This window comes from Numida meleagris, chromosome 4 (assembly GCF_002078875.1).
Source record: "Numida meleagris isolate 19003 breed g44 Domestic line chromosome 4, NumMel1.0, whole genome shotgun sequence".
Classification (NCBI taxonomy): domain Eukaryota; kingdom Metazoa; phylum Chordata; class Aves; order Galliformes; family Numididae; genus Numida; species Numida meleagris.
This window is the reverse complement of record NC_034412.1, coordinates 20,615,331-20,642,499: the sequence shown is the minus strand read 5'-3', so window position 1 is coordinate 20,642,499 and position 27,169 is coordinate 20,615,331. Positions and strand designations below refer to the sequence as shown.

The 27,169-nt window shown below is 45.7% G+C and overlaps 2 protein-coding genes across 6 annotated transcripts; one reads left to right on the top strand and one right to left on the bottom strand.

Annotated features, from left to right (window-relative positions):
* On the top strand, positions 5-23,060 carry ATG4B (autophagy related 4B cysteine peptidase). Of its 4 annotated transcripts, none has more exons than XM_021395659.1 (15): positions 5-197; positions 5,354-5,452; positions 5,967-6,038; positions 7,840-7,938; positions 8,749-8,850; positions 9,622-9,694; positions 10,556-10,635; positions 13,303-13,499; positions 14,833-14,911; positions 15,618-15,763; positions 16,324-16,380; positions 16,652-16,745; positions 18,443-22,087; positions 22,402-22,525; positions 22,867-23,060. In XM_021395659.1, the coding sequence occupies exons 1-13, from the start codon at positions 188-190 to the stop codon at positions 18,514-18,516; spliced, it is 1,182 nt and encodes a 393-aa protein (XP_021251334.1). In that variant the 5' UTR covers positions 5-187; the 3' UTR covers positions 18,517-22,087; positions 22,402-22,525; positions 22,867-23,060. The 4 variants fall into 4 exon arrangements, with proteins under 4 accessions (XP_021251334.1, XP_021251332.1, XP_021251333.1 ...); XM_021395657.1 differs by having other exon boundaries at positions 18,443-22,287; XM_021395658.1 differs by having other exon boundaries at positions 22,402-23,060.
* On the bottom strand, positions 21,662-27,162 carry DTYMK (deoxythymidylate kinase). Of its 2 annotated transcripts, none has more exons than XM_021395663.1 (5): positions 27,047-27,162; positions 26,769-26,877; positions 25,633-25,723; positions 24,638-24,835; positions 21,662-22,234 (listed from the first exon to the last, which is right to left on the bottom strand). In XM_021395663.1, the coding sequence occupies exons 1-5, from the start codon at positions 27,081-27,083 to the stop codon at positions 22,124-22,126; spliced, it is 546 nt and encodes a 181-aa protein (XP_021251338.1). In that variant the 5' UTR covers positions 27,084-27,162; the 3' UTR covers positions 21,662-22,123. The 2 variants fall into 2 exon arrangements, with proteins under 2 accessions (XP_021251338.1, XP_021251337.1); XM_021395662.1 differs by having other exon boundaries at positions 21,664-22,234; positions 26,954-27,149.

Here is a 27,169-nt window from a genome sequence, read left to right as displayed (position 1 = left end):
GGCAGCCCCCAGCGCGCGCTGCAGCGCACCCGAACTCGAGAAGACAGCCAATCGCCACGCGGGCCGGCGGTGAGCGGCGCTGCCATTGGACGAACGGGGCGCTGGCGGCGGCAGCGGGTTGGGTTGCGCTGGGGCGTATGTGTTGGCGGAGACGGCGGCGGCTGCAGCCCTCGGCGGGGCCGCCGCCATGGACGCAGGTGGGTGCGGAGCCGCCGGATCTTCCCGCGACTCGGGGCGGCCCGCGTGGGTCCGCCGGCTGTGCCTCCCCACCGGAGAAGGGCTGACCGCCACGGGAGGAAGGCCTTGCCCGGCGGGGGCCTCGGCTCCGTCAGCTGCGGCCTTGAGAGCGGCGTTTGCCTGGGCCCCGAGGGCCGCCTGGCCCCGCTCTGCGGGAGGATGGGGGCTGTCCTGAGCGCGGAGGGAGTGAACCCCCTGTGCCTCCCTGCCATCCTTTGGCTGCCCCGGGTCGGGGCTGGGAGAGAAGGCGCGGCTGGGGCCGAGACAGCGTAGGGCTAAGGAGGTGGGGTTGGGTCTGCAGCACGGGCTGCGAGGGGCACTGAGGCCCCATGGTTTGTTCGGCCCAGAGCACAGGAGCTGAGCTGCCTCGTGGCGGCTACAGCTCCTCACAGGGAGCGGGTGGGCAGCGCTGAGCTCTGCTCTGTGTGACAGCGGCAGGGCCCGAGGGAACGGCATGGGGCTGCGTCAGGGGAGGGGCAGGTGGGTGTCAGGGAGAGGTTCTGCCCCAGAGGGCGGTGGGCATGGCACGGCTCCCAGGGCAGTGGGCACGGTCCCAATGCCGAAGCTCAGGGAGCGCTGGGACACCGCTCTGAGACACTGGGTTTGGGTGGTGCTGTGTGGGGCCGGGGGTTGGACTTGATGATCCTGTTGGGACCCTTCCAACTTGGGATGTTCTGTGAAAACTTAACCTTACCTTTGCTCACTCCTCCTGTCTGGCCCTCACCTCTTCTCATAGTACCAGCCAAGCTGCTTGTGATGGAGCTTTTGCTTTCCTACTGGAAAACAAATACGCTGGCACTCAGATTGCAGCTGATATCCCGCTAGCCATTGTGCAGCACCAGCCTGCCCTTGCCCTGTGCAGAGATAAGTGGTGCTCTGTGATAACAGTGTCTCCTATGCCTCCTTCGTGCTGGGCAGGAGTCTGCATGGGGCTGCGCTCCCAGTGGCCATGCTGCTCACAGTGTTTGTCTGTGGCCTCGACGTGGAGCTGCGGTCGGGCTGATAGAGTCCCTGCTTTGTGCCAGCGCGTCCTTGTGTGCTGTCACATCAGTGTCTCGCACCTGGGAACAACGCATGTTCCGACAAGTGAAACAACACAACCAGAGCCAACGGGTGTGTTTGCTTGCCCTTTATGTAAGCACAACGAGGCTTATCAAGGGAATTAAAAACTCTGCTGTGATAGTGGGGCTTTGCTCCACTGCATCTCCTCCTCTGCAGGGCTGGTCTCTGGCTGTGAAGCAAGGAGCACTGGGAGCCCTCTGGCCTAGTGACAGGCTGGCAAGCTTCGAACCGCTCAGCCTGGGCCGTGCCTTAACTCCTTGTTTTCACTCAGATAATTGGGATTTGTCTTGTCTGAAAGAGTTTAGGGAAAAGAAGGGACTTAATCTCTCTTCTGCAAAGGCCAGAAGTAAGCATAGAGGCTGTTCTTCAGCTATCTGCTTTCCAAGCATTTTTCAGCTTTGAGCTTTTCTAGTACAATAGATTTCCCTTCTTGACTCTCAAACATCCTGCATCTGCTAGCTTTCATCCTCTCCAGTCTGATTCCCTTTATGATGTACTTTTGTCAGCGTTGAGGGGTGGTAATCTGTCTCATTCCTGATACTTTTGCTGGTGTTCACTGGGGCTGAAGGACTTGGGGAAAGCAGACCTGAGCGGCTGCTGCCTGAGGAGCATTTGTTCCTGTGTTGCAGAGGAGGGTGCACAAGAAGGAATTTGGGGAGTGATAATGTATTGTAAAGCCTGGTTTTCCTTCATCTGGCATGCCAGATCTTTACTTCCATATTTTCTATGTAAAGAGGAAGGTAAAAAAAGTTGACAGAACTTCCAAGCTGTGCATCCAAACTACAATTGAGATGGTTTGTGCTGGAGCAAAGATCAGCTTTTTTGGTGTGTAAGACATAAGGAAATTTGCTCGAGTCATCAAAGTTTTGACTTCTTTGTTTCATGAAGTTGGCAGAAAAACAGTTCTTGTTTTGCTAAAGCAGTGAAAGCTTGGCATATGGAAGGCTTTGCCTTTTCCATCAGGGCTTTGGGATGCTCCAGCAAATCCCATGCAAGGTGTGCCCCTGGGGCAAAGGTCCAGCCACTGCTGCATCGCTCACAGCATGTCTTACACTCCTGAAAGGAGAAGCTACCTTTCTGAGGGTGTGCTCTGCATGGCTCACACTTCTGCCAGTTTAACTTCAAATCCACTGTGCCCTGGGGGAAGCTGAGCCATCCTGCTGGTGTGTGTGAGTGTGTGTGTGTGTCTGTCTGTCTCCTGCAGAGGCTGCTGCTCTGCTGTCCTGGATGTGCAGAGGTCAGCCTTGAAAATAGATCGAGGGCTTCTTGAAGGTGAAGTTTTGGATCACTGCCTGAAAAAATTGCTGATCTCACCTGACTTCCTCAGCTGTGAGAAGTGCTTCTTCAAAGAGGATTTCTGCTTCATGAACTCCTGGTGTTATTTATGGACGGGCCCTTTGCTTCTACCACGCAGTTCACTGTGCTCTTACCTGGATTACTTTGGGCCCGTTTGCTGAAATATTTAGCTCATCTGAGCAGCAGCACAATGGATGTAATTTTGAAAAGTGCCAAAGGTTGTGAAGATGGATATTTGTGAGGGGAGCACGTAGACACTGTCTTCACCCTGGTGGGGGTTTATTGTTCCCATTAAAATACTGTTAACATGAACAGGAACATTCATTTGAGTTTCTTCCCTGTGAAGGTGAAATCTTAGCTCCTGTACTTCACCTTTCAGATGGTAGCAGGTATTTTCTTTGATTAAAAAGACAAAACTCCATATGCAGTAAAGCCTGTCTGCATATTTTGGGCATGCAGCTGGACCTGCCAGACTTGTGCACAGAGCCCTGACATAAGGCATTCAGCTGAAGGGTTGCAAGTTTGGGGTTTTCCTCCCAAGTGTTTGATCTCACGGTACTTGTAGTTTGCATGTTCTCTGTGCCCTGCACATGGGCTGGCCCAGCAGGCAGCCTGGAAGCCCCTTGGGCATTTGCTGGCCCCTTCCAGTGTAGTAATGCCACATCCCAAATAGGAATTTGTGAAATTTAAAGCACCCTTTAATGCACCCTTCAAAGTGTCTGCAGAAGTTGTCACTGCGTGGAAGGATGTCAGCACTGAGCAAGAGGAGAGCAAAACAAGTCAAGCTATTAAGATGGACACAACACGTGGACTGTTGGAGATTTGTAAAGTTTGGCTACTACGTAGTAAAGCCATTCTTAATTTCCCCTGACAACATCTAGCAGTGAAAAAGCTTGTGTTAGTTTGCTCCCACTTTCCTGTGCAAGTAGAATTGCTTTGCTTGGGTTGCTTCAGGCTTTGGTTAGGGCCGGAGACTAGTTTAGAATTTGATTTAGGAGCCCACTCTGCGTTTGCATTTCCAGGGCTCCTGCTTACATGGGATCTGGTCTGAGTGGTGGCATCTTGCTGCTGTGTATGGGTTCACTCTGACATTAGGAACTGGCTTCCAGTTGCAAGAGCCCAGAGGCAGAAGGCTGATGAGGTACCTGTGGGAGCTGGAATGTCTCGCACAGCTTGTTTGCCCGGGTGTAGCACAGGGCATCCTAATCCTAGGCGCCTGGAAAGAGGAGGGGCAGAGCCTCTCATTTACTAAATGCAAATCAGCCAGGTTGTCACTGACTGAAGCTCCAGATGGTGATTTGGGAAAGCCAAGTGAGGAACAGCTGGGAGAGAGAGAGAGACTCATCTTCTGCGCGCACCTGTTTGTAAGCGTGGTGGCATCTGGTCCGATGGCAGGTGAACTTGCGGGTGGCAGACACTGAGGTGTGCACCGTGGCTGGTGGCTTTTGTAGGAGATGGGAATGAGTGGAACTTGTGGTTGTGTAGTCTGTCACCCTGTTCTAACCCCAGGCCAAATGGCCACAGATTCTAGTGGATTTGGTGTTAGAGATATTTGCAATAACTATTTTAACAGTTGCAGAACTGCCTAACTTAGCTCTGTTTTAAATTTAATTTGCAGCTTTTTTAAGAATTGATGTCTATGAAATTAGGTGCAATTCTTAACCTTCAAGGTGCTTTAAAGCCAGCCTCCTCCACATCCTGAGGCTCACTTCCAAGATTTCCAGACCCCTTTGAAATCCCTCATTTCCAAATACAGATGTAGTGGAGCACAGCACAGCTCCTCTTCCTCCCCCCCCCCCCCCCGGCCATTGCTTGTCCTTTGCACAAGACTTAAGCTGCCCTGATCCAAGGGCATCATGCAGCAGCAGAAATGGATATTTGGGTGCTGATTGATGCCATGTTGTGAAAGGGAGCTAGTAAAGCAGGCACAAGGTGTGTCTGTCACTTGGAAACTCAAACCTCTGTACTGATGTGCATTCCTCACTTTTAGCATGATGCCTGTAAGGGCAGCACTTCCTCTTAAGCTGCAGGTTGTTTTTGGGACGTGTGATGGCTTGTGCTTCAGCTCATGGTCTCTGAGGATGGACTGACTTGAGCAAGGTTTGGTTTCCAGCTTAATGCAGTCCACACTTCTCATATTTCACCACCATAAGCTATGTTCTCAGGAAGAAGCATCTCAGTTGCTTTGTTCCCTTGAGAAGAGGGCCGCAGCGTTGTAGCTGATGACTGTTCCCACTAACAGTGGTAGCTGTGCTGGGAAGCAGAGTGCAGCTGCTGGCTGAAGTCCTTGATGGTTTCTTGACCCACTCAGTTTTTACTGGGCTAAACTTGGAGTTGATCTAACCTGAAAACTCCTCTGCTTCCTTGCTTGTGGAGCAGCAGGTGAGAGCTGTGGGTGTGTGGGCTCCCTGTACCTTGCTGCCGCAATTGAGGCACGGGCACTGTTGCTAGTGCAGGAGGAAGACCCTTTATTGTACGTGCTTACAACCTTTTATACCCGCGTAACAACCCCTTGGTCACGTGTCTTAATGTCTTTTGTTAGTCAAAGTTGGGGGTTAGTCTTTGTTTTCCCACGCTTGCAGTTTGTGGCTATAGTGGGAGCCAAACTGTTTCTCACAGGGTGCTCTGTGGGTAAATTACGGTGTCATGGAAGCTGTGATTCTGCAGTACTGTTTTTGTTTGATTTTTTTGAACAGCAAGGAAAAAACAGTGAGTGATTTTTTTTTTTTTTTTTTTTTTTTTTTTTTTCCTATTCCAGCTACTCTTACCTATGACACTCTCAGGTTTGAATATGAAGACTTCCCTGAGACCAAAGAGCCTGTTTGGATCCTAGGCCGGAAATACAGTGTTTTTACAGGTATTTTGCATGCATGATGCTATGACACTGCAGAGGATTCTGTTAGTGCTACATGTTTTGTGTACAGCTGGGTGACTGCAGACCTTGCGAGCACAGAGCAGAGCCTGTATGCTGTCAGGTTGTAAGTTCCATGCTTCCTTCTGTCTGGCCATCTCTGTAGACTCTAGAATATCTTTGCACAGAAAGTTACCATTTAGTAGTTATTGGGACCCATCATGAGGCGTGAGGATGATTGAGGCAAGTGCATAGCTCAGGGGAAAGGCAAGAAAATTGTTTATTGTTTCATAATTTACCTGTGACCGTGGTGTTTTTGATTGGTTGTAGCTTTTTTTTAGGGGAAAAAGTTTCTTCTGCCTTGCGGCACTTTTGCATTCCTCGTGAAGATTTTGTCTGTCTGGGCCAGCAGGCTGCATGCAGAGCAGAACACTATTAATGAGAAGGGTGGGTGGGAGATGGGCTTAGGTGTGTTTGGTGCTGACTTTGTGCGTGCCTTTCTATCTTAACAAACTTTCAGAGAAAGAAGAGATCCTGTTGGATGTGACCTCTCGGCTTTGGTTCACCTACAGAAAGAACTTTCCTGCCATTGGTAAGTCTAAATGCATCCTGGAAGCAATATTGGCCCACCTGTAATACCAGTTTGACCCACTGGGAGATTACCAGTGGCTTCAGTTGGGTTAGAGAACAATCTGCTATTGGAACTGAATGTGGATTAGGCTGTCAAAGTGCAGGTCATGCAGGTGATCTCAGGAAAACTGATTTCAAGATGAGGTATTAAACCAGGTTTTACTTCACTTCCACAAAAAGGATATGGAGAAAATAATTCTCTGACTCCTGACTATTTGAGTGTCTGTGAATGTGACCCTTGAATCAAAGAGCAGTGGTTGGGTTGTCTTCAAGACAGAAGGGTTTTTTTAGTTTTGCTTTGTTTTTTAATATGTTGAATGACATCAGCTATTTTCTTACTATGCAGGCTCCTCCAAGTATTTGGATGTCACAGTTGCACCAAGCAGCTGTTCATTCTGTAAACCTATTACAACATTCAGAAATACTCTTAGGTGATATAGCATAAGGTGTGAGTGGCATTAAAAACGAAAGTGGATTCAGAAGATGATCCAATAACCTGAATATGTTTGTGGCTTTTGATAGTGCAGAGAAAAAAATATCAAATTCCAATTACTAAAGTAGTCTCCTGTTCCTCCAATGCAGAACATAACTTTTAAAAGTAATCCAGGATTCACGGAGGAATCTTATGCTGATATCAATTTTGTAGAAAAACTTTCTGAATTAACCACGTTAGTTATCAGAGTAACTTTTTTGTACTTCATGCTAATTGGGTCCTACAGAAGTCTAAAGAAGAATGTTATTTAATGATGGTTTTGGCTTGAAGTGGGTTAAAGAGATAAAAGCTAGAGATACAGTACAGAAATTCCTGCCTTCATACATCTTCTCTAGAATATATATAAGGGTTTTGGTTGGTTGTTTTTTAGAGCTTGAAGGGAATGTTTCATGCAGGATCTGTAGTAATTCAAGGAGCACCTCCCATTGAACTTGAAGCCAGACTTCTTAAGACATTCTGCATATCTTTCTCTCGAAAACAGAAAGCAGCAGCAATACAGAGAAACTCCTTTTACCAGCTGTGCTGAGGTGCAGCTGACCGCACGCCTGTGAGACAGCTCACTAGCTGTGGCCACACTGAGCATTTTAGCTATGAAGCTTGTAACAACAACCAAAGCTTCACTGAAGAAACAACAGTTTTCTTTTGAAATTCTTTTGTAAGTTACAGGCTTTGTTGTCAAATTTTCCAGTGAGAGTTAATATCCAGCTTATTCTCCAATGTTATGTAGGCCGTTTGTTGTTGCTGCTGCTGCTGCTGGAGGATTTTTTTTACTTTTTTTTGATCTAACTCTTTGTGCACATTGGAATCTCATCCAGTCATCATCTGCTTGTGATGTGGGAATTCCTTGCGACTGATTAATCTTGCTTAACGAGTTCCCTTCTCAAAATGAGCATTACAACAAGTGGTCTGTAACAAGCACCTCTGTTTAGAAACGCCTCTGAATTAGGTTGAGAATCTGCAAAAGGTTGCTATGCTCATGAGAAATTCAGCTGTCTTTCTAGCTGAGTTGCTTGGATTTCCTTTGAAGTTCTTCTTCCCCTATCATTTAACGTTAAAGATATTTGTTTGATTTTAAGGGATGCCATTAGGCTAGTCACTGGTAACTGTTTTGATTTCTCAGCTTTGGGTATGTGAGCTAGCGTAGTCCTTATTCCTTGCCCAGTTTCTTGGATAAACCTGCTACCCATGCAGGCTTACGGTGCTTTCCTTTTTTCTCTCTTGGCCATGTTGTTCCATTCCTTACATACTTGCTTTCTGTCCTTGTTTCCAGGAGGAACCGGTCCCACATCCGATACAGGCTGGGGCTGTATGTTGCGGTGTGGCCAGATGATCTTTGCTCAGGCCTTGGTCTGCAGGCATTTGGGAAGAGGTAAACCAGAGAACTGACTTCCAGGGCCACGTGCTCGCACAAGTGCAGTGCTTCTAAGGATAGCATCTGGGAATTGCTGAGGCCTCTGTAGCTTTTCCTTGAGTTTTCTCACGTTCAGGGCTGATGTGTGAAAACTGTACTGCAAACCTTCCAGTAGGTTTCTTCCTGCAGCTATCTGCAAGTCCACATAGATCAATGTAGTTGTTCAAGCCATAAAACAAAGGAGAGCCCTGTAACATGCAAGCTAAATCCACTGACACCAAGCACGTACTGGGCTTTTTTATATACTTGAAGTTTAAAAAGTCCTACCAAAACAACATACTGACTTGTAAATAGTTTGGTTTTTAACTTGTCAAGAAGTCCTCTCTTTGAGTCTAGTCTCTTCTCCCTGAAAACTTCTGTTCTTGCACTTGAACCATACTTGGTCTGTATTGGATTTCTTTGGTGGTTGTTGATTACAAAAATAATTTCCCAGAAATTCAAAAGTAATGAGGTATCCTGGTTTTCCTCAGAATGCCTGTCCATGAGAAATTGTAATCTTATTTCTCATTTGTGGGATAGAGGTAGAATTCATGTTTTCTGATTCTTCTTTTTCTGTGGGTGATACTCTTTTACCTTAGCTGTGAAAAAGCTTTTTTTTTTTTTTTTTCCCCTTTAGAAATTCATGGTTTGATGTTGGGAATGCCTCAGATGTTTGGTAGTAACACAGTGACTTGAAAATCTGGTCAGTGGTTGGTGCACAGGGAAGAGAGATTGTAGCTTGCTAATGAAGATCACATTTTGTTTCACATATCCCCTTGTTTGTTTTAGACTGGAGGTGGATAAAAGGCAAGAGGCAGACAGATAATTACTTCAGCGTTCTTAATGCCTTCATTGACAAAAAAGACAGCTACTACTCCATTCACCAGATAGGTAAGGATGCTCGGTGCCAAGACACGTGGGGGGAATGTCTTGTCTGAGTTTTCTGTGAGCATGGAACATCACTTCATGTTTATTTCTGTAGCTTAGCTGGAAAACCTACCAGGTTATTTTCTGACACAGTGGCTATTTTCCGATATGATCTGAAACTACCGTTCTTTATTATGGATCATGATGGATTTTTCTTCTTGACTCCATTCAGACCTTCAGGTTTATGTAATGCTTTAGGTTATATTCAGCATCACCTTCTGTATCCTGTTTAGCTAAGGTGAGAGGAAAGCATATGGCTGCTGTTCTCACCAAGTCCTTGTAACATGAGAAGACTGCTGGATGAAGATATTTTCATAAGTAGCAGATTAAGGAAGGACCTCACCTTAATATAAATTTCCCTGGCAAAAGAAAAAGACAGCCTGTTTTAATTTTTTCTATGAAGTGTTAAGATACCCATAGCTTCATCTACCGTGAACAATGTGTCAGGTAGTGTGGGTGTTCTTGATAATCGCATGCTAAGAATGGTTTCTTCTGAGATAACATTGCCATTTGGACTTCTGTATTCCCTATTTGGGAAAAGATTTGCTTTACAATCATTGAGAATATACTTGTCTCCAATTGACACCGCAGTAACCTATGAAAGGATAGATTCTGCTGACTCCAAAGTGTTTCCAAGTGAGATTTCTTCTCCATTAAGTAAAAATCTTCGTTAGGAAGGAGTATAGTGTAGGTGAAATTCTTTGCTAAGCTATTTTTTTTTTTCTTGCCATGCAGCCCAGATGGGAGTTGGAGAGGGGAAATCCATAGGTCAGTGGTATGGACCAAACACAGTTGCACAAGTGCTCAAGTAAGTGCTGGATTTTTCCTTTATTTCTTTCTAACCAAGCAGTGGGTTTGTAGCACCTCCTGCTTCCTGTCTTAATGCTGTTTGCAGTCAATTACTTAACCTTATTGACTCAATTGGTGGGAACTTGAGAAGAGCCCTTCTTTTATTCAGAATATGGCAAGATGTGACAGAAAACTGATTTCAAATTGAGGATAGCCCCCTGGAAATCCCTTTCCTTTCCACAGTGCTCGTGTAACGTGCTTTCTTATAGAACAGAGTGCAGTAATCTTTGCAGCAGACCAGAAGCAGGTGTCAGAGTAGCTGATCATTGCTGTTGTTTGGATCTCTGCTGACATCTGAATTGTCTCTGTCCTCATTGTCAGAAGGCTGCCAATGAGCCACTGAGTCACTAGTGCATCAGAAGAGGAAAGTTTAAGTATTTGCTGCCTGAGTTCCACGGTGACGAGTGGAGGATCGGGACTGTCTAATAACTGAGATGTCCCACGTGTTCAGAACATTCCAAACATTCTCTTGTCACCATCCTTTTTCTCACTTCTTTGATTAGGTGTGCCGGGAGCTCTGTGGAATAGGTAATCACATATGCCGATTTAGCCCAGTATGTGCTGTAGGTGATGGGGAGATACTTAGGGAATGTTAGTGATTTTTTTTTTAATTATTATTATTATTTAGTTATTTAATTCTCTCCTTTTCTGGTAATGGGAATTGAGTTAGAGATTGTATCAGGGTCTTGTATTTGAAATCTGTTTATTCTTCTGGTCAGTATAATTTGTGGCAACAATTTTTGGTATTATTAAAAAAAAAAGTGCAGCGTAAGTGGTGAAAAATAATTGTTCCTAATCTATTTTTTTTCCTTTCCTGTAGAAAACTTGCCACTTTTGATACATGGAGTTCACTGGCAGTACATATAGCCATGGATAACACTGTCGTGATGGAAGAAATCAGTAAGTATCACATGCGGGTAGAATGTAATGTATCCTGCAACAGCAAGAAACCAAAAAAGAGCTGGAAAGTATGTAGTCATGCAACACTGTGAGTATTCAGTAAATATTCTGTCTTAAAGCTGTGGCCAAGTGTGCTAAACCTGGATGAGACTTGCTTTTCTAGGGCAACTAAGCCCCTTGTTTCACTTTTACTTTGTCTGATAAACCTCAGACTGGGCATTGTGGCCCGTGGATCTGTAAAGAAGCAACTGCTGACCTTCAGACAATAGGTGGGAGCTGCTTGGAAGGTAGTGACAAACCTGTGTATGGCCACAGGTAGGAAGAGGCAAACGGCTGCTTCCTTACCCATATAACGGAGCAGGAATGTCTCTGCTACTTAGCAAAGAAAACCAGAACATCTCTCTAAACAGGAAAAACGAAAAATGGGGAATGAAGGGACTCATCTCTGGAGACATCTTTTAAAGGAGTGCTCGCTCGTTTTTTTTTTCCTTTTTTTTGTTGTTGTTTTCTTGCATTCTGACAACTGGATGTCTTTGGAGGCTGAGCAGCTGTGCAGTGTGTTCATCCCTAGCATGCTTGCTCAGGCTGCAGTGCCCCAGTAACTGAAGTGAATGGTGGAATGGCTGTTTGCTGCAGTCCTTTGTTGTCCTGGCTGCACGAGCCTTCCCCTGTTTTTGCTTTAGGCTAGTGAGGCTGTGTGCTTACATAGCACAAAACCATTCCATGTTTTCTGCCAGAACAGTATTCTGAAACAGCGCACAGAACAGTCCAGAGAATGCTTGAGCTGGTGCAAAGTTATGTGTGAGATTGTGGCAGCTGTCAGATAGATTGACTTTGGCTGCTGTGGAGCCAAAATCAATTAATGGACAAGGACTTGTCCTTAGAGTGCAGGACAGCGAAGTCTGTTATCAGGTAGTCCGGTTGAGAAGTGCCTGTCTAACCTTAAGTAGTCCTAGATACGTGCTGATGTTCTTGGATTGAACAAAAGTCAGCATAAAAACAGGAACTGGATTTGTCTTTCACCTTTAGCCTGAAAATACTCCCTCTAGAACTGAAGTGTACTAGCTGCATGGCTTGGGTATATTGCAGCTCTTTTCTGCGTGGCTTGTGTTAAGCACTGGCACTTCAAGTAACGCGTCCATACAGCCTGTGAGGTGTCGGGTGGCGTTTGTCTGTTTTCCTCAACTGAATCATGATGTTCCTCCTGTTCAGGAGCTGAAAGTCACTGTGTCAGTGGGTCTGGTGTTATGTTATCTGTAGGTACCTGTTCTCTGTCTTGTGCCCCAAGCATCTATCAATAGTGAAACGTTGCAAAGTTACTGCTGTTTCATACATCTGTTAAATTCAGTCACTGATACTGTTCAGCCTAAGGTGAATAGGAAATAACCTGTTGCTACAGCAGTGAAAACACACCCATCAGAGCCTTCTGTCTGTTGTATTGGAAATGTGCTCATAGGCTGCATACATACGTGTTCTCCCTTCTAAAGGGACAATATAGGGAGCAATCACAAACTCTTCAGTGCAGGGTCTCTCTCATACTGAAGAGAGAGCTCTAAGTCCTACTTCTAACCTTGGAGGTAACATTCTCCTTGTTCAGCTGCATTTGAAGCTTGTAGCAGTGAGCAAGCATCCTGTTGTAATTGCTGTGATGAAGGTGCTTGTTTACATTGTGTCCTACCTGCCAGACTCTCCTGGTATTCAGGTTTGGCCAAAAATAAATTAAATGAGCCTCTGGCATTTTGTCTAACTGCCTTGAATTAACGATTGAAATGCTGTGGGTTTTTCAGGTTTTGTGTTTTATTTCTTCACATGCATGCACTCACCCAGCAAGTAATGAAATTAGCTTATGAGGCAAATAGGCTCGGATATGGTTCTGTACCAGAATTTACATAATCTGGTTGCATTCCAGGCTGCCTGTCTGTTCACCAAGCCTGTAGAGTGAGGATGCATGGTGTTTGTCATGGGTATGCCCTGAGGAGTCGCACTGCTTCACATTTCACAGGCAAAGCTCATGCTAAAATTGCAGATTTTACTGATCACTCATTCGGAGTCTCTAAACTAGCTCCTGAATGATGCCTGACAGAATTTGTAAAGGTTTTAGTGAAGCTTAGGAAAATGATAATTACTCAAAGCAGATACCGTGTTTATATCTTGTTGCAGTGTTCGTTACAGGTGAGGATTTCTTGCATTAAACCATAATATTTTCCTCATTCAGTTCAACTGGTCTAATAGCCTTTAAGTACTTTTCTGTAGCTGAACACACCAGCTGTTATTTTTCCCCTCCCTGTCTACATGCTCTCTGAATTCCAGGATTACGCCTAATGTCCCAAGCAAGTCATCCACCCGTGCTGACACAGGGTGTTGCTTAGCTGTTCACTTGCAGGAAGAACCTGCATTTTAATGGCCCACCAGATGGTGGCTGGGAGTACAGCATGCTTTGGCACGATCTTGATATAAGCAGATGAAATGCTCAGCTTGTCCAGAAACCCTGCAGGGGGCACATCACAGGATCACAGTGGTGGATTTTGTTAATTTTTTAATTTTTTTTTTTGAAGTGCTGTAGGCTTTTGGAAAATAGCAATTGTTGATCAGAGCCAAATAGAATTATGCGAGGTCTAGGAACTGAGGTTGTTTCTGATGTTTTCTGCTCCTGTTCCCTTTTTGTAGGGCGGTTGTGCCAGTCCAACTTCTCCTGTGCTGGAGCTGCAGCATGCCCTGCTGTGGAGGCAGACGTGCTCTATAATGGGTACCCAGAGGAAGTGGGGGTTAGAGATAGGCTCTCACTGTGGAAACCATTGGTGCTGCTGATACCTCTCCGCCTTGGGCTCACAGAGATCAATGAAGCCTATATTGAAACACTAAAGGTAGGGGAGCTGGAGCTGATTCTTTATATTGTAATGCTTAATGACCCTGCTGTGAATTAAGTTGCTTCTGAAATTTAGTTTGGGGGCAAAAACAGTCAGAAGTTCTTTTTCCAAAGAAAAATATATTTAGAGACCACCATTTTCAGAGATCAGGACGTGGGTTCTTACAGGATTTTGTCAGGAAAATCTTGGATTTATTGCTTCGGTGGCTTTTTTTAATCTTAATTTCACAACTTCAGTCTGGAGAAGAGGAGGCTCAGGGGGGACCTTATCACTCTCTGTAACTACCTGAAGGGAGGTTGTAGTGAGCTGGGGGTTGGCCTCTTCTCTCTTGTAACTAGTGACAGGACGAGGGGGAACGGCCTTAAGTTGCACCAGGGGAGATTTAGGCTGGACATGAGGAAATACTACTTTTCTGAAAGAGTGGTCAGGTGCTGGAATGGGCTGCCCAGGGAGGTGGTTGAGTCACCGTCCCTGGAGATGTTCAAGAAACGTTTAGATATAGCGTTGAGAGACATGGTTTAGTGGGGTTATTGGTGGTAGGTGGATGGTTGGACTGGATGATCTTGTAGGTCTTTTCCAACCTAGCTAATTCTATGATTCTAACTTAATTTTAGTCTCTGTTGATGTGATGATGGTACCCCAGTGCTGAAGTGCTTGTTCAGCATGGCCGTCCTGAGCCTCAATGAGCATCGTGTTGCAAACTCCCCACAGCTCCGATGCTGGAGCTTGTGCTGCAGGCTGAGGGTAGACGCTGGCTGATGGTTGTGCTGTGGGGTATCAGGAAGTTGCAGACCCTATGGTGTGCAGAGTACACATGTAAGAGAGTATGCACATAGTCTTGCTGTGCTAAAGCTGGCTATCTCTGAGCTGTACAGGCAAGAGAGCTCCACATGCAGGCTAAGTTACTTTCCCATAACTCAGTAGACAGTTCCTGGATATTGCAACTGGATAAGGAACACAAACTGTTTCCTGTTTCCCTCCTGAAAGCTCTATTGCAATATGACAGTTTCAGGGATCTTGCTACTGAACTGCAGCAGAGCCAGAACTTGCCCGGAGGCAGCTCTAGAATAGTGCTGCCTTTTTCCTTTGGTCCACCTGTGTGTTGCTGTCAGTAGTTAAAGGTGTTTTTGAGTTGCTTTTGTGCTCCTTCAAGGCCTTGTTCCAGCCTTCACGATGGAGCTTTTCTCCACAAATGGCTGTTTCTGCTGCTAGAATTGCTGATTTTTCAGTGTTCCAGTCTCTTTCCCACGGTGTTTTTAGATGTTTGCCCTTGTTACCACTTGCTGTCTCACTGTCTGTCAGCTGTGTGTTTTCTGTATTGCTTTTCCAGCACTGCTTCATGATGCCCCAGTCCCTGGGAGTGATCGGAGGTAAACCAAACAGTGCTCACTACTTCATTGGTTATGTAGGTGAGTGCCCAGAGTATTGCAGACTTTCCAAGCATCTCCCCCCAGCTAAAAATGTTTGTGGAGCAGCACAGCTCTCCTGCTCGGTCTGTAGTGCATGCTGTGGGTTTCATTTTTCCTGCTGGAAATGTGGAGGCTGCTGTGAGCTGAAACCGTGTGAGATCTGAGTGAGTACGAGCTGCACGCTTCCACCATGTAATGCTAAATCCCATCGGTAAAGACGTGCGCACAGACTTCTTCCTAGGTTCAGAGCTGACTTGCCTTCAGGGATTTGGCTGTTTATTTACCTGCCTTTCAGTTGTTCCCTTTCTGAAACGCTACAAACCGTTGTCCTCTCTTCCTTCCCTCTGATATTCTGTCTCTGCTTGGGACCTAAAACCGATTGTACTTTGGATTCCTGAGGCTCTCTTGAGCTTACACAGGGCCCTGCAAGGCATGAGCAGTGCCTGTTTGTCCACATAGCGCATGTGCCTTGAACCCAGATGGAGTGGGCACCGTGGTTCTGCGCATACTGGCTCTTTGTCTGGATGAGAAGCATTGCAGGAGTGGCCAAAAGCAAGATGCCCCTAGAAAATGATGGGTTTCTCCCTGGGGTTTCAGGAGCTGGCTAATTTTTGCTCTTCCTCCTTTTTATTTCACCATTTGCTTCTCAGCAGAGCAACTTCTGGCATGGTTCTTCCTGATCATGTCTTGTTTCCCGTCTGTCCAGGTGAGGAGCTCATTTACCTGGATCCCCACACTACACAGCCTGCAGTGGAACCCAGTGACAGTGGCTGTCTCCCCGATGAAAGCTTCCACTGCCAGCACCCTCCCTGCAGAATGAGCATCGCTGAGCTTGATCCCTCCATTGCAGTGGTGAGTTCCTGCTGCTTGTTTTCTGGCCAACTCTGAAATAGCAGGTCCCTGTGAAACCCGGCAGAGGTGACAGGTTGGGTGATCTCTGGGCAGGCTCTGCTCTGGGCAAATATGTTTCAATTGCAGTAACATTGTTAAAGAAGCTACTCGCAGAGGAAGCAGCTTGGTCGGGAGATCCTGCTTGCATGGTGATTGAATACCTTCTCTTATGGGGCGTTCTCTTTCCCTCAAGTCTAGTTCAGGCTTTGATTCCTACTTTCTAAGGGATAGACGTGACTCCACTTCTGAATCCGTATGATACAGAGTGGTTTGTATCCTGCTGAACCTGAGGTGACTGCCCTTTGTTTCCACTTGGGTTGTTTCTGTCCAGTTTTCCTTCTGCAGCAGAGCAGAGCAGACCATTACATTGAACAGCACTTGAACAGCCTGGCTACAGTAAGCCTGTGGGGAGTATTCTATTTAACAGGGCCTTGTAAGCCACATGTTGAAGCAAGGCAGTTAGGTGTTGTAACTGCTCACAGTCCTGATCATTCTATAAAGATGATAATTTCTTTTTGCAGGGCTTCTTCTGCCACACAGAAGAGGACTTTAATGATTGGTGCCAGCAAATCAAAAAGGTTTGTGTTTATATTGCTGGGAAAATAATACAGGTTATTGTTGTTTCCAAAGTGCTGCACAGAGAGCTTGTTCTTTGCAGTGTGATCCCATTTTAAAGCATATGTAAATAGTTTAAGACACCAGAAGGATTCTTGCTGTAAAATTCTGCAGCTGATATGAGTCAAAATATTTGAGAAATCGTTTTTTCAGCTGCAAAGAAGTTCCCCTAATGAACCAGAGTGCTATGAGTACAGTGTTGCTGGTTCTCATGGCTCTGCTCTTGCTCCACAGCTGTCCCTGGTAAGAGGAGCGCTGCCAATGTTTGAACTGGTTGAACGCCAGCCATCACACTTCTCCAACCCCGATGTTCTGAATCTCACACCAGGTGAGGCCGTGCAGGGAGGCAGAGTTAAGGGGAGCTTGTCCCTTTGGTTTTCTGGAATTGTATGGAGTTGCACAGTGACTTCTGGTATGTCCCCATTTGCCCTCACGGTTGGTCTGGAGCTTTTTGGTCAGTTTAGTTTCAAGTAGTGGTTCACAGATTGCTACAGTATGTCAGGGTGATTTTTAGGAGGAGTCTGAATGGTGACTGGATTTAAAAAAAAAAAAAAAAAAAAAAATTTAAAAAAAAAAAAAAAAAAAAAAAAAGGTTCAGGCTACTATAATAATATGAATTTATGATTTCTAAAGAGATTTTTAAAGGAATTGTAAGGTCCATTGAAAAGGCTGAAAACTGAGCTTCTGCATATTAAAAATTGACTGGTCATGCATATCTCCAAGTATAGGTGATTCTTACCCTGTGCATGAGCTTAGTCCTGGTGATGCAAAAAGCAACAAGTGCTAGGCAGTATTTTGGCTGTCAGGCTCTGCTTATCATGTTAATAATGCAAGTGAACATTGCAGGAAATAGAGCCATTGGCAAATTCTGCCAAGAGGAGTGAGTTATTTGTGGGCAAGCTTACCCTGTCACCAGGCATTGGACTGCATCCTGTCACCTGCATCCTGTATTCATCGCTTCCTTGCTGTCTCTTTGTCTCTTAGCACAAACTTCCAAAGCCTTTCTTACCTCGCTGTCCTTTTCTGTAAGAATGCTTTATTCCCTTATACTGTCTGTTGATCCTTGCCTGTATTAAAATGTCCCTAATTACTACCTTTTTTACTCACGAAAGTGTTTTCCTCATGAGCTACTTGTCCTTCTCTTCCCCAGGCTTTTAGAGCCTCTCCCATTTGTTTTGGCCATACTTCTTACTGTCTCAGCCTTCACTAGAAGGATTAATGATACTCTCATGAATGTCCAGTCCTTTGTCCTTGTTTTCTCCAGTCAGTTGGGTTCTCTGTTCAGTTACTTAAGAATAGAGGACTGCTCCCTGAGGAGTGTCTCAGGAAGTTGTGCTGCCAGCACCCACAGTTTACATGAGGAACAGTGATACTAAGCATTTATACACACTGTTATGGAATTAAAGCTTGTCACAAAACGTTCAGAGTGTCTGCAGCCTCATGTCCATGCACTTGTTCCTGTTCCTAACAGTCATTGTAGTTTAGCTTTTGGCTGGCTGTTTTGCCAAGTTTAGTGTGTGCTTTCTTAAAGCCTGAGTTCATGCAGATTTCTTCTTTACTTCCCCTGCTTCCGTACACCTTCTCACTTGAATTTCCCCATGGTAAAGCTGCTTCTTCTGTATGCATGTACTTCCTCTTCAGCACAGAGTTGGAATGGTGGACAGAAGAGAGCAAGTACACTACCCTTTCTTCCAAAACGTACTGCGTTAATTGCTTCTGTGTGACTGCAGGCTGTGCTACTGGACAGGAAGGCTGTACAAAACAGTCACAGCACAGAACTGCACTGCACCACAGCTGTGTCAGGATTTGTGAAACCTGGTGCACCTTCTACTATATAATTCTCTCAAATGCATTTTCCATGCTACTGACCTGTGCTATTTCTTATATCTCCTCAGAGCCTTTACTGAAGTGCCATGGAGTCTCTTAAGCATATGGGTCTGTGACACTTGTGTTCAGCAGCTCGTAACTGTGATGCTGAGCAATCAGTGCATCCCATGGAGGTAACTCTTTCTTCTTCTCTTGCAGACTCCTCCGATGCCGACAGATTGGAAAGGTTCTTTGACTCAGAAGATGAAGACTTCGAGATCTTATCCCTTTGAAAACAAATAGGAAACTGACTCTGCAAATGTGTGTTATGTGTGGGGAGAAGTGGGGGGAGGGAAGCTCCTTGGAGAGCCTGGGGCTACCGGTTTTCATAGGTGCTTGCTGCCATCCCCGCCTCTTGTCCATCCTGGCATTCTGTGCAGCCTCTGAGCGGAGCGTGCATTGTCTGCGTTGGGATGAAGAACCAAGTAGGTGTTGCAGCCTTACTGGCTGGAGTTGGGATTTCTCAGCAGAAAACGCCTGCTGGAAGTGGATGCAGTGGTGCCTAGGAGTTCAGAGCCTATATGTTACATCAGCAGGTCAGCTGGCCTTCTTGGGGAGCCATAGAAATCTGTAGAGCGCTAAATCCTTACACAGGGACTCCTCTCTGAAGCTTAAATAGAGCCACTCCTCATTTAGTAGGTGACATGTACAGTTACTTCCTTTAGCAGCTTCTCTTCTCAGTGGCCAATTTGGACTGCAGCTCACAATGCAAATTAACAGTAGACACGTCCCAGTGAGACAGCCGTGAAGTCCCCAGAGCGCAGGTGGCTCTGTTTCCTACAGTAAAACTCCTGTCCATGCTTTGCAGTGCACAGCACTTTCTCACAGGTGTAGTAGCACTCTCCTGCTCACATCTTGTCAAAAGGGAGCTGGGGTAACTTATGAATGACTGGTAATTCGATAAGCAAAAGGCTGTCTGGGAAAGTACAGACCTGTGCTGCTGGAGAGGAACACCATAATCTCAAGTCAAAGCAGGAGAGGAAGGAAAATAGAAAATGTACGTTCTCGCTGAGTGAGTTGGTAACCTGTGCTTCTACTATGGATTTATGTCTATACCAAGTATCTTCAGGAAGGGTGCTCTGAGCAGAGAACTGGAATCCACAGCCCTGGGGGGAAAAAGCTCACCACAGGGGAGAGGTGAAACAGGACAACTGAGATCTGCCAGCCGCATGCCTGCCTCTGCCCATGCCCTAGTGTGCTGCCATAGCATCTAGTGAATAATTCTGTTGAAATAAAACAGTGAGTTATACGATTCCTCGAGGTATCCTCTGTGGGTTGTTGAGCAGTTCCTCCAGCTACTTCTGTTAGACATTCCCTTTCTAAATCAGAAAAGATGCCTGAAGCTTGAGTAGGCTTCATAGCTGCGTTGCTACCTTTCCATTTGTTCTTCTATGAGCTCCCCTAGCTGCAGAGTATGCACAGGGCAAGGTACTGTAGGAGCTAACCCATAGAAACCCATTTCCAGTAGTTATGCCAAAGAAGTCAGTAAAGACAGAATGTCTTGAGAAGGAAGGTCCAACATGATACTGGAAGTTCTAGTTGCTTTAAGATAACAGTTTTGCTGCACAAACAGAATTTGGAGGAAGGTAAACCATGGAGAATTGGCTTAACGTAAACTGCAACAGAATGTTGCTGAAGTAGTTTCCTTAGTGCATGCTGCAGACTGCAGATCTGTTTACAAGGTTTTTTTTGTACATACAGGATTGGAACCTGTCAGTTAATGCTTTTGTGCCCAAGGGTGGTGACAGCTGGCTAGAAATTACCCATTCTCCTCCGTGACTGACCTACTGATGCACTAACTGTCCCTATGCTACCCAAAAGCAGAGGTTTGAACTGGGAACCACAATGCTTCTGTCACTAAATTATTATTTGCCTGCTTCTCCTCTTCTCTCTTGTAATTAGGGGAAGAGGCAGCAGAGGAACTGGGGCTGTGCTCCATTCATCTGCTTTCAATTTGTATCTGAATAAACAGATCTAAAATCTTTTGCCTTTCCTAATGTTCTTGTACATTAATCTCAAGTAACGGTGGGTGGTATTGAGTAACCCTGCAGTGGGGAGCAGTCCTGAAACAACAGCACTGTATCATTTTTATGCTTTTAGGGCAATGAATGCAGACTGGGGCAAAAGCTGAATTATGTGCAACAGTGACTTCAATCTTTCTTTTGGTGTATCTGCTAGAATAGAGGCTGGCTCTGTGGTACTGCCATAATGATTGGTGTTCCTGTCCCAGAGAATGAACATCCACAGCGTGCCAGCAGAGACAAAGAAACACGTCCATGGTTTGGTTCTGCTACTTACGTTTTGGGTTGTATGAACACAACAACAAGGGAAGAAGAGAAAAAGGTAGTAAAAGGCTGTCCGTGCTTAGCAGTGCAGCATCTCATTGCTTCTAAAAAGCATAAGCCCTTCCAAGACAGGACATGCTTTTCTGGTGAGTCTCTGCCACGTGTTCATTTGAGGTAAGCAGGGGAAAGAGCCAAGCAGAGATTGAGAAGTTAATATTTCACATTGGTAGATGGAAAATAAAATCTGTTTCCTTTACAATCATATGCTCACTGTTTAGCTATTCAACTGCTAGTTTTCCATAATGTCTGTTTCTAAGAAGCCTTTCAGACACTGTGCTTGCAGTGGTAAACATTACAAAAATAGGTCTAAACTCAATAACCATTTTTCCCATTTTGCCATGCAGTGGCAGGAGACAGCAGTCGGAAGCAGGCGGCTTGTGCTGCCCTTAGCAGGTCCTTTTTGTTGAGGGCTAATCACTTGGAATATAATTCCCTCTTGGTTCGTACAAACTGCTGTCAATATTCAGCCAAGAGATACTACTTGTTTTCTATTGCTGAAGATCTAGGGGAATTCTTAACCTAATACAGCATAACCAGGTATCAAACAGACACTGTCATTTCATGAATTGGAGCCTTATGGTAACAACTCAGACTATTCTAAGAGGATCACCATAAAGTAATAATCAGAATGGCACTGGAGGGAATGGGGCACACTCAGAACTTGCAGCTGATCTGGCTGGGCAGTGTGTGTGTGAGGCTGTTTAAACTGCACTTCAGTCTTTATAGGAGTCACTTCTGACTCTTCTCTGATCTTGGCCACGTGAGTAAACTCAGCCAGTCTAGGAGGATTTGTATACCACTCAGCCTTTGAAATGTTCTAAGAGCTAACGTTTATTTCACACTTACCTGTTAAAAGCAGTTCAGCCTCTGTATTCTTGTTGTACAGCTTGGAAGCAGACTTGAAATTCATCTGTCCCTTCATTCCACTGTTCTAGCAAACATCTCTCCCTGGACTTAGGGCCTCCCGTATATCCTTCTAGAAGATAAATGATCATATTGGAAAAAGACCCACACCTTAAGCTGTGGTACAAAATGTTTAAAAGAATAGTTTATTACAAAAGCCTTTATGAGCTGGATTCAGTACAGGGATGTATTCTACGAAAGAGGCAGAAGAACCAGAAACATGGTCATTCCCCAGAACTTCAAATATGGGAAAGCTGTTCCCCACCTGCTGAAGCTGTCCACGTTTGTGGAAACTCAGCTTAGTAGCCACATATGCCCTACAGGTGTGCCCGTACAACAAAAGAGATCTTACTTAAGGTAGGGAGGAATTGTTTCAAAAAGAATTGTTACATGATCGTTTATAAAAAACTAACAAGCCCCTACAGCTATGCAGAATGGAAGAGGAGAAGCAGAGGATGTTACAAGGACAAGCTTGACCCATAAGAATACATTGTGACCTAAGATGTAGTTACTGGAAGGTGACGTAGGGGTCATCCAGCCAAGGAAGGTCCAAGAGGTGAGTCTTCCGTGAGAGAGAATGACCTGTACTGTTTTATTTCCAGAGTTCTCCCAAGGGTTTATTCTTAACCTCCTGCATGATCTCCTCTGCAACGGTCTTGATTTCTCTGTGCAAGTCTTCTATGTTCTTTGAAGCATCCATTGTCTGTTTCCAAGACAAAAAAAAAAAAAGTGTAGAAACACGTTCCTCAATTTCCAGTAAGAGAAAAACCCACCTAACTGTTATTTCTGCTCTCCCCCTCTACTCATTATTGTTACCATCCAGAAGTGTTGAAAGGAACTAATTACACCTCTTGTGCACTACTTTTGCAGTGGAACTGGAAAATCTATTTTACCCAGGAACACACATTTAACAAGCAGATGTGGAGAAGATGAAGGGAAACAAAAGACACCAGTGCTGCATGTTTTTTGCTGACAGCCTTTGACCTTGAGCCAGGTAAACATTCTTCACCAAGCACTGTAGTGCCCCAGAAACTTCAGTTTATCATCCCTCACAGGTTCTTCAAAATGAACTCCACCCAGAATAAGAAGAACCTCTCCAAATCCAGTCCCTGTGATCTTCCAGTTTTAATTTGTTGTTTTGTGGGGTTTTTTTTGAACACTGCAGATGGGTAGCATGACGTGATTCTGGCATTCACTAAGCCTGATGATTAAGAAATAGCAGCATTGTTCCTGCGTGACTGGGGGAACTTCGGTCACAAATGCGACATCATTTCATGTGCTTTTATCAGCAGATTTTTTTCCACAATATTGTTTTAGATAACTGGATTTTTGCAGGTCACCAAAAATCAACATGAACTAGTGAGAGTTCTGTTTCCACGGCTTCACAATTACTTACAACAAGTAACCAAGGAGAAGGAAGGACTTGGTTAAAAGATGAAAGCAGGTGTAGATTTATCACAATGACCTACGCCATGCTGAACTACGCAGCAGACTGTGAAGCTATGCAATAAACATACCTCGTAATTAAACAGTAGTCTTCTCGTTATGGCATAACCAACAACTCAGCTTTGTGTGCACGCAGTACCAAGCAGATTGCTGATCTCAATTTATTTTTGTAACTGATAGTACTGAGCTCCACGTCATGTCTTGGACTAAATGGGTCTTTGGCAATGTTTGATATCTATTATTCTATCTGATGCTCGGGGGAAATAGCCAGGAATGGTAACTATTAATGGGTACTGAAATGGGATTTCTGTGCTCCTTTCAGGGACACCTGTCACCTCTTCCATCATCTGTTCTGGTATCTATCTATTTAACAGTGGTGCAGTTTGGGGTACTTTAAGCTGACACATTGCCAATACTTTAAATTAAAACTCCTTTTACATAACAGGTGAAAAAAAAAAAGAGAAATAACAGATGACAGGTAAAAAAAGGAAATACATTCCACTGCTGGAATCTCTGAAAAATCAGTTTGCAGACTAGACGTAAAGTAAGTTCTGTATTGTTTCATATGATGATTTTGACAGTATGGTTATTTTTCTTCTTTTATTTTTAGTGCTACGGTATGTGTTTTCCATCAGTCTATTTACCTAGTCATTATGATGCAGGAACGGCAATTTCCTAACATGACTTTTACTGGCATAAAAATATATCTCCTAGTTTGGTAACTGTTGTACATTTGGTTCCTTCAGGTTCTGACAGTACACAAAAACTCTTCCACGTTACAGAATCATGTTTACCTGAAGTGGGCTGTGACAAACTATGTGTTTGCCTTATGAAGTCTAATCATTTGGCAATACATAGTTTTGCATACATCTCCAGCCTATGGTGACTAGTAATTTAACCATAATCTGTGTCCTTCTTTATCTGTGTGAAAGCTACAGAATAAACAGAAAACGCTGCCTGTAACTCATGACTGAGCACCAACAGAAGGATGGAGATGGTCAGAAGGTTGTCCAGACCAGAAATGCCTCTGCGTAGGTCATCTGCACGCAGGATCAATAAGGAATGCTTCCTCTTCTGAGATAAGTCTGCTGATTGTGCAGCCCTCCGCAAATAGCTCCAAGGGATGATCAAGGAAAAGTGATGTAGGAATACGAAAAAAAAAAAAGAGATCATGTGTTGTGAGACACTTCTTGTTTAGCAGGATAGCGAATGCTGGTCAAGACTGGCCTTGTGAAAAGGGAAGTGATTGTCAGCAAGGGAGAGATAAGCTGCAGGAGAGCCCCAAAAACCTGTAAGGATTTCAGCATCCTTGGGAGATGCTGCAGGATACAAAGGAAAGAAACATGAAAGAGCATGGGTGTGTCCCACTATTTTTTACCCCGGTTTGTCAATTTGTCTTTAAGGACTATGATTTCCAGAAAGGTTTTTTTGCAAAACCAAAAAAACTTCCCCTGACTCCAGCAGGGCCCATTAGAGTGTCCCAGAGTAGCAGGTGCCCACAGGCCACTGTGCCTTTGGCTGGTCCCCAGCATGACCCCCTGTCCTCCTGCAGGGGACAGGAAGCACAGGGATACAATGTGTGCAATCCAGGAGCTCTCATGAGACCCTGGGGCCTGGGAGGCCCCAGTCCATGACAGAACCCTCAGGGTTATTTCCTCACCTTCCAGTTTAATGTCTTCTCCTTCATCAACTGACAGAAAGACTGCTGAACTTTTTCTTGGAAAGGGCCATTCTCATAACGTTCTCTTCCAAAGTTCCCTCGTGCTGCTGCTTCCTCTGGGCTTAGCTGAAGAAACAGAATCAAATCTGGCTTCGGGAGCCCAGCGTCAGGCTGTTTGCACCAGTCCAGGCAGAAGTTCTGTTCCAAACAAAGAAAACCCAGTCAAGTGGGGAAAAAAAAAAAAAAAGGAATGAGAACAAGGGAGAGAAGGGCAGCTGAAGAGTGAGGTGAGGGAGGAAAAGCCAAAGAGATGCAGCACAGATCACTGAGCACAGCCCTACAAACTGAAGAGGAGATATTCCAGTTTAACATTTGTGAATTCAACCCCGTAATTTTGGAGATCCAGATTTTTCTAGGCACTGCGTACCTCTCATGCTCAATGAAGCCAAGCAAAGCTAATGATTTTAACACCTCTTCCACAAAGCCCAGCAGGGAGAAATACTGAGTCATATTCTGAAGTCTCCATACAGCTGTTTTCAGTCCACAAGAAAACTGCTCCTGACTATAAATATCATGCTTTAGTGTGTTTGTGCCCATGAAGACTCCCTTTTAAATATCTACCCCATGCTTAGTCAGCTTGGATGCATAAGCATGAGTGCATCTAGCAGGATAAGGGAAGGGATCCTTTTCCTCTGTTCAGCACCGACATCTGGAGTACTGTGTCTGGTTTGGGGCTCCCAGTACGGCACTAGAGCCTACCACACTGACAAGTAACCTAGCACATTTCTCTACTTTTTCTAAGGAAGGGGCAGACATGGGCAAACAGGCCATGTCAATACCTATGTTGAAATCCCTTTCATGTCTCAGTTCCAATCCACTTTTCCCCCACAGGAGAAGCCTGGACCACAGAAACCAAAGTCAAGACTCAAGCCTCTAATTATTTCTTGTTTCCCCAGATACAGAGAGGGGCAGGGCTTGCTACATTCCCCATTCACCTCCTTGGCACTTGTGAAGGCCACTCCAGAAAAGGCATATCTGTCAACCACAAGTGTGATTCCTTGATGGAGCTTCTCTTTCATTGATGTTCTGAAAACAACAAGGGAGAAAAAAATAGTCACACTTTTATAGAGAGATCAATAAAAAGAGCTAATGTAAAGACAGCTCACAAGGCTGGCACTTCTCTGCTAACATGTTTCGTCACAAACTGTGATTGTGAGCAGTATCAGCATTATCCATGACAGTGATCATGGATCAATTACCACTTGTGCTCTGCTTTCTAAGACATTAAGGAAATACCCTTTCAGAACACCCACACTCAGGTGCATGTGCAGGACACTGCTCAGAGCAGCTCCACAGTTCACAGGCAGGATGAACGATCACAGCAACAGCCAGGCACAAACAGCTCAGTCTTCCTTCGTAAGTGATGCAGCAGGCTTGTGATACACTGCTTCTGACAGAGAAAAGCATCCTTTATTTACAACATTTCATGCTGCAGTTCACTACACCAAAGGCTGTGCCCCGGGCCCAGTGACGCTGTGATCTGTCCAGTCCTTTTGGGCTGCCTGAAGCAATGGTGCAGTGGCAGAAGATTGGATATTGGGAAAAAATTCATCTCAGAAAGAGTGGTGAGGCACTGGCACAGCTGTCCAGGGAGGTGGGGGAGTCACCGTCCCAGGAGGTGTTCCAGAGCCAGGGAGATGTGGCTCTGAGGGACAAGGTCACGGGGCATGATGGGGTGGGCTGGACCTGGTGATCTTAGAGATCTTTTCCAACCTTTATGTTTCTATGATTCAGAATCTGGGCGGTGACAGGGAGGCGGGGTGGGGGTGAATGATTAACTCCACTGGCTTCTGTAACTGGCAGCAGGCAGGGAGCTGCTGGCCGGGACCCAGAACGAGTCTGGCCTGGCTGCACCCCAACAGAGAGGAGATCACTTACGGCTGGAGGGGAAATAGGGACGCACGTGTGGCCCTGCAGCCACGCTCCTTCACGAGGCCGCGACCCGCACAGCCTCCCTCAGGAGGGACGCCCTTCGCTGAGGCGCCACAGACCACCCCAGGGCCCGCAGCCCCCGAACTGTGACCACCGCCTGGGCCCCCCCAGCACCCTTGTCCCCATCCCCGCCCTTTACACGTGCTCCCAGCGGTTGGCGGAGAACAGCAGGTGCACGGCGTGGTCCTCCAGCTCCCTCTCCCTCGCCAGGTAGGCGCTGATCAGTTGCCCGATCTCCGTCGTCCTCTCTGTAACCAAGCGAGCGAGAGATTGGCGGCCCGGCCGCGTCTCTCAGCGGAGTCCCCCGCACCCCAAGGCCCATACCCGGGAAGCGGAGGAGGTCGGCGCGGTGCCCGGCGGCCTGCAGCGCCTGAACCAACCGCCGGCTCTGCGTGCTCTTCCCGGCACGGTCCATACCTTCCAGCACAATCAAAGCTCCACGCCCGCCCGCCATATTGCCCACCTCCCTTCACCGCTTCCCCTTCTCGCCATCGCCGCTCTAGGCAGCGGGGGAGCCATAGAGACAAAGTCCTCCGAGCC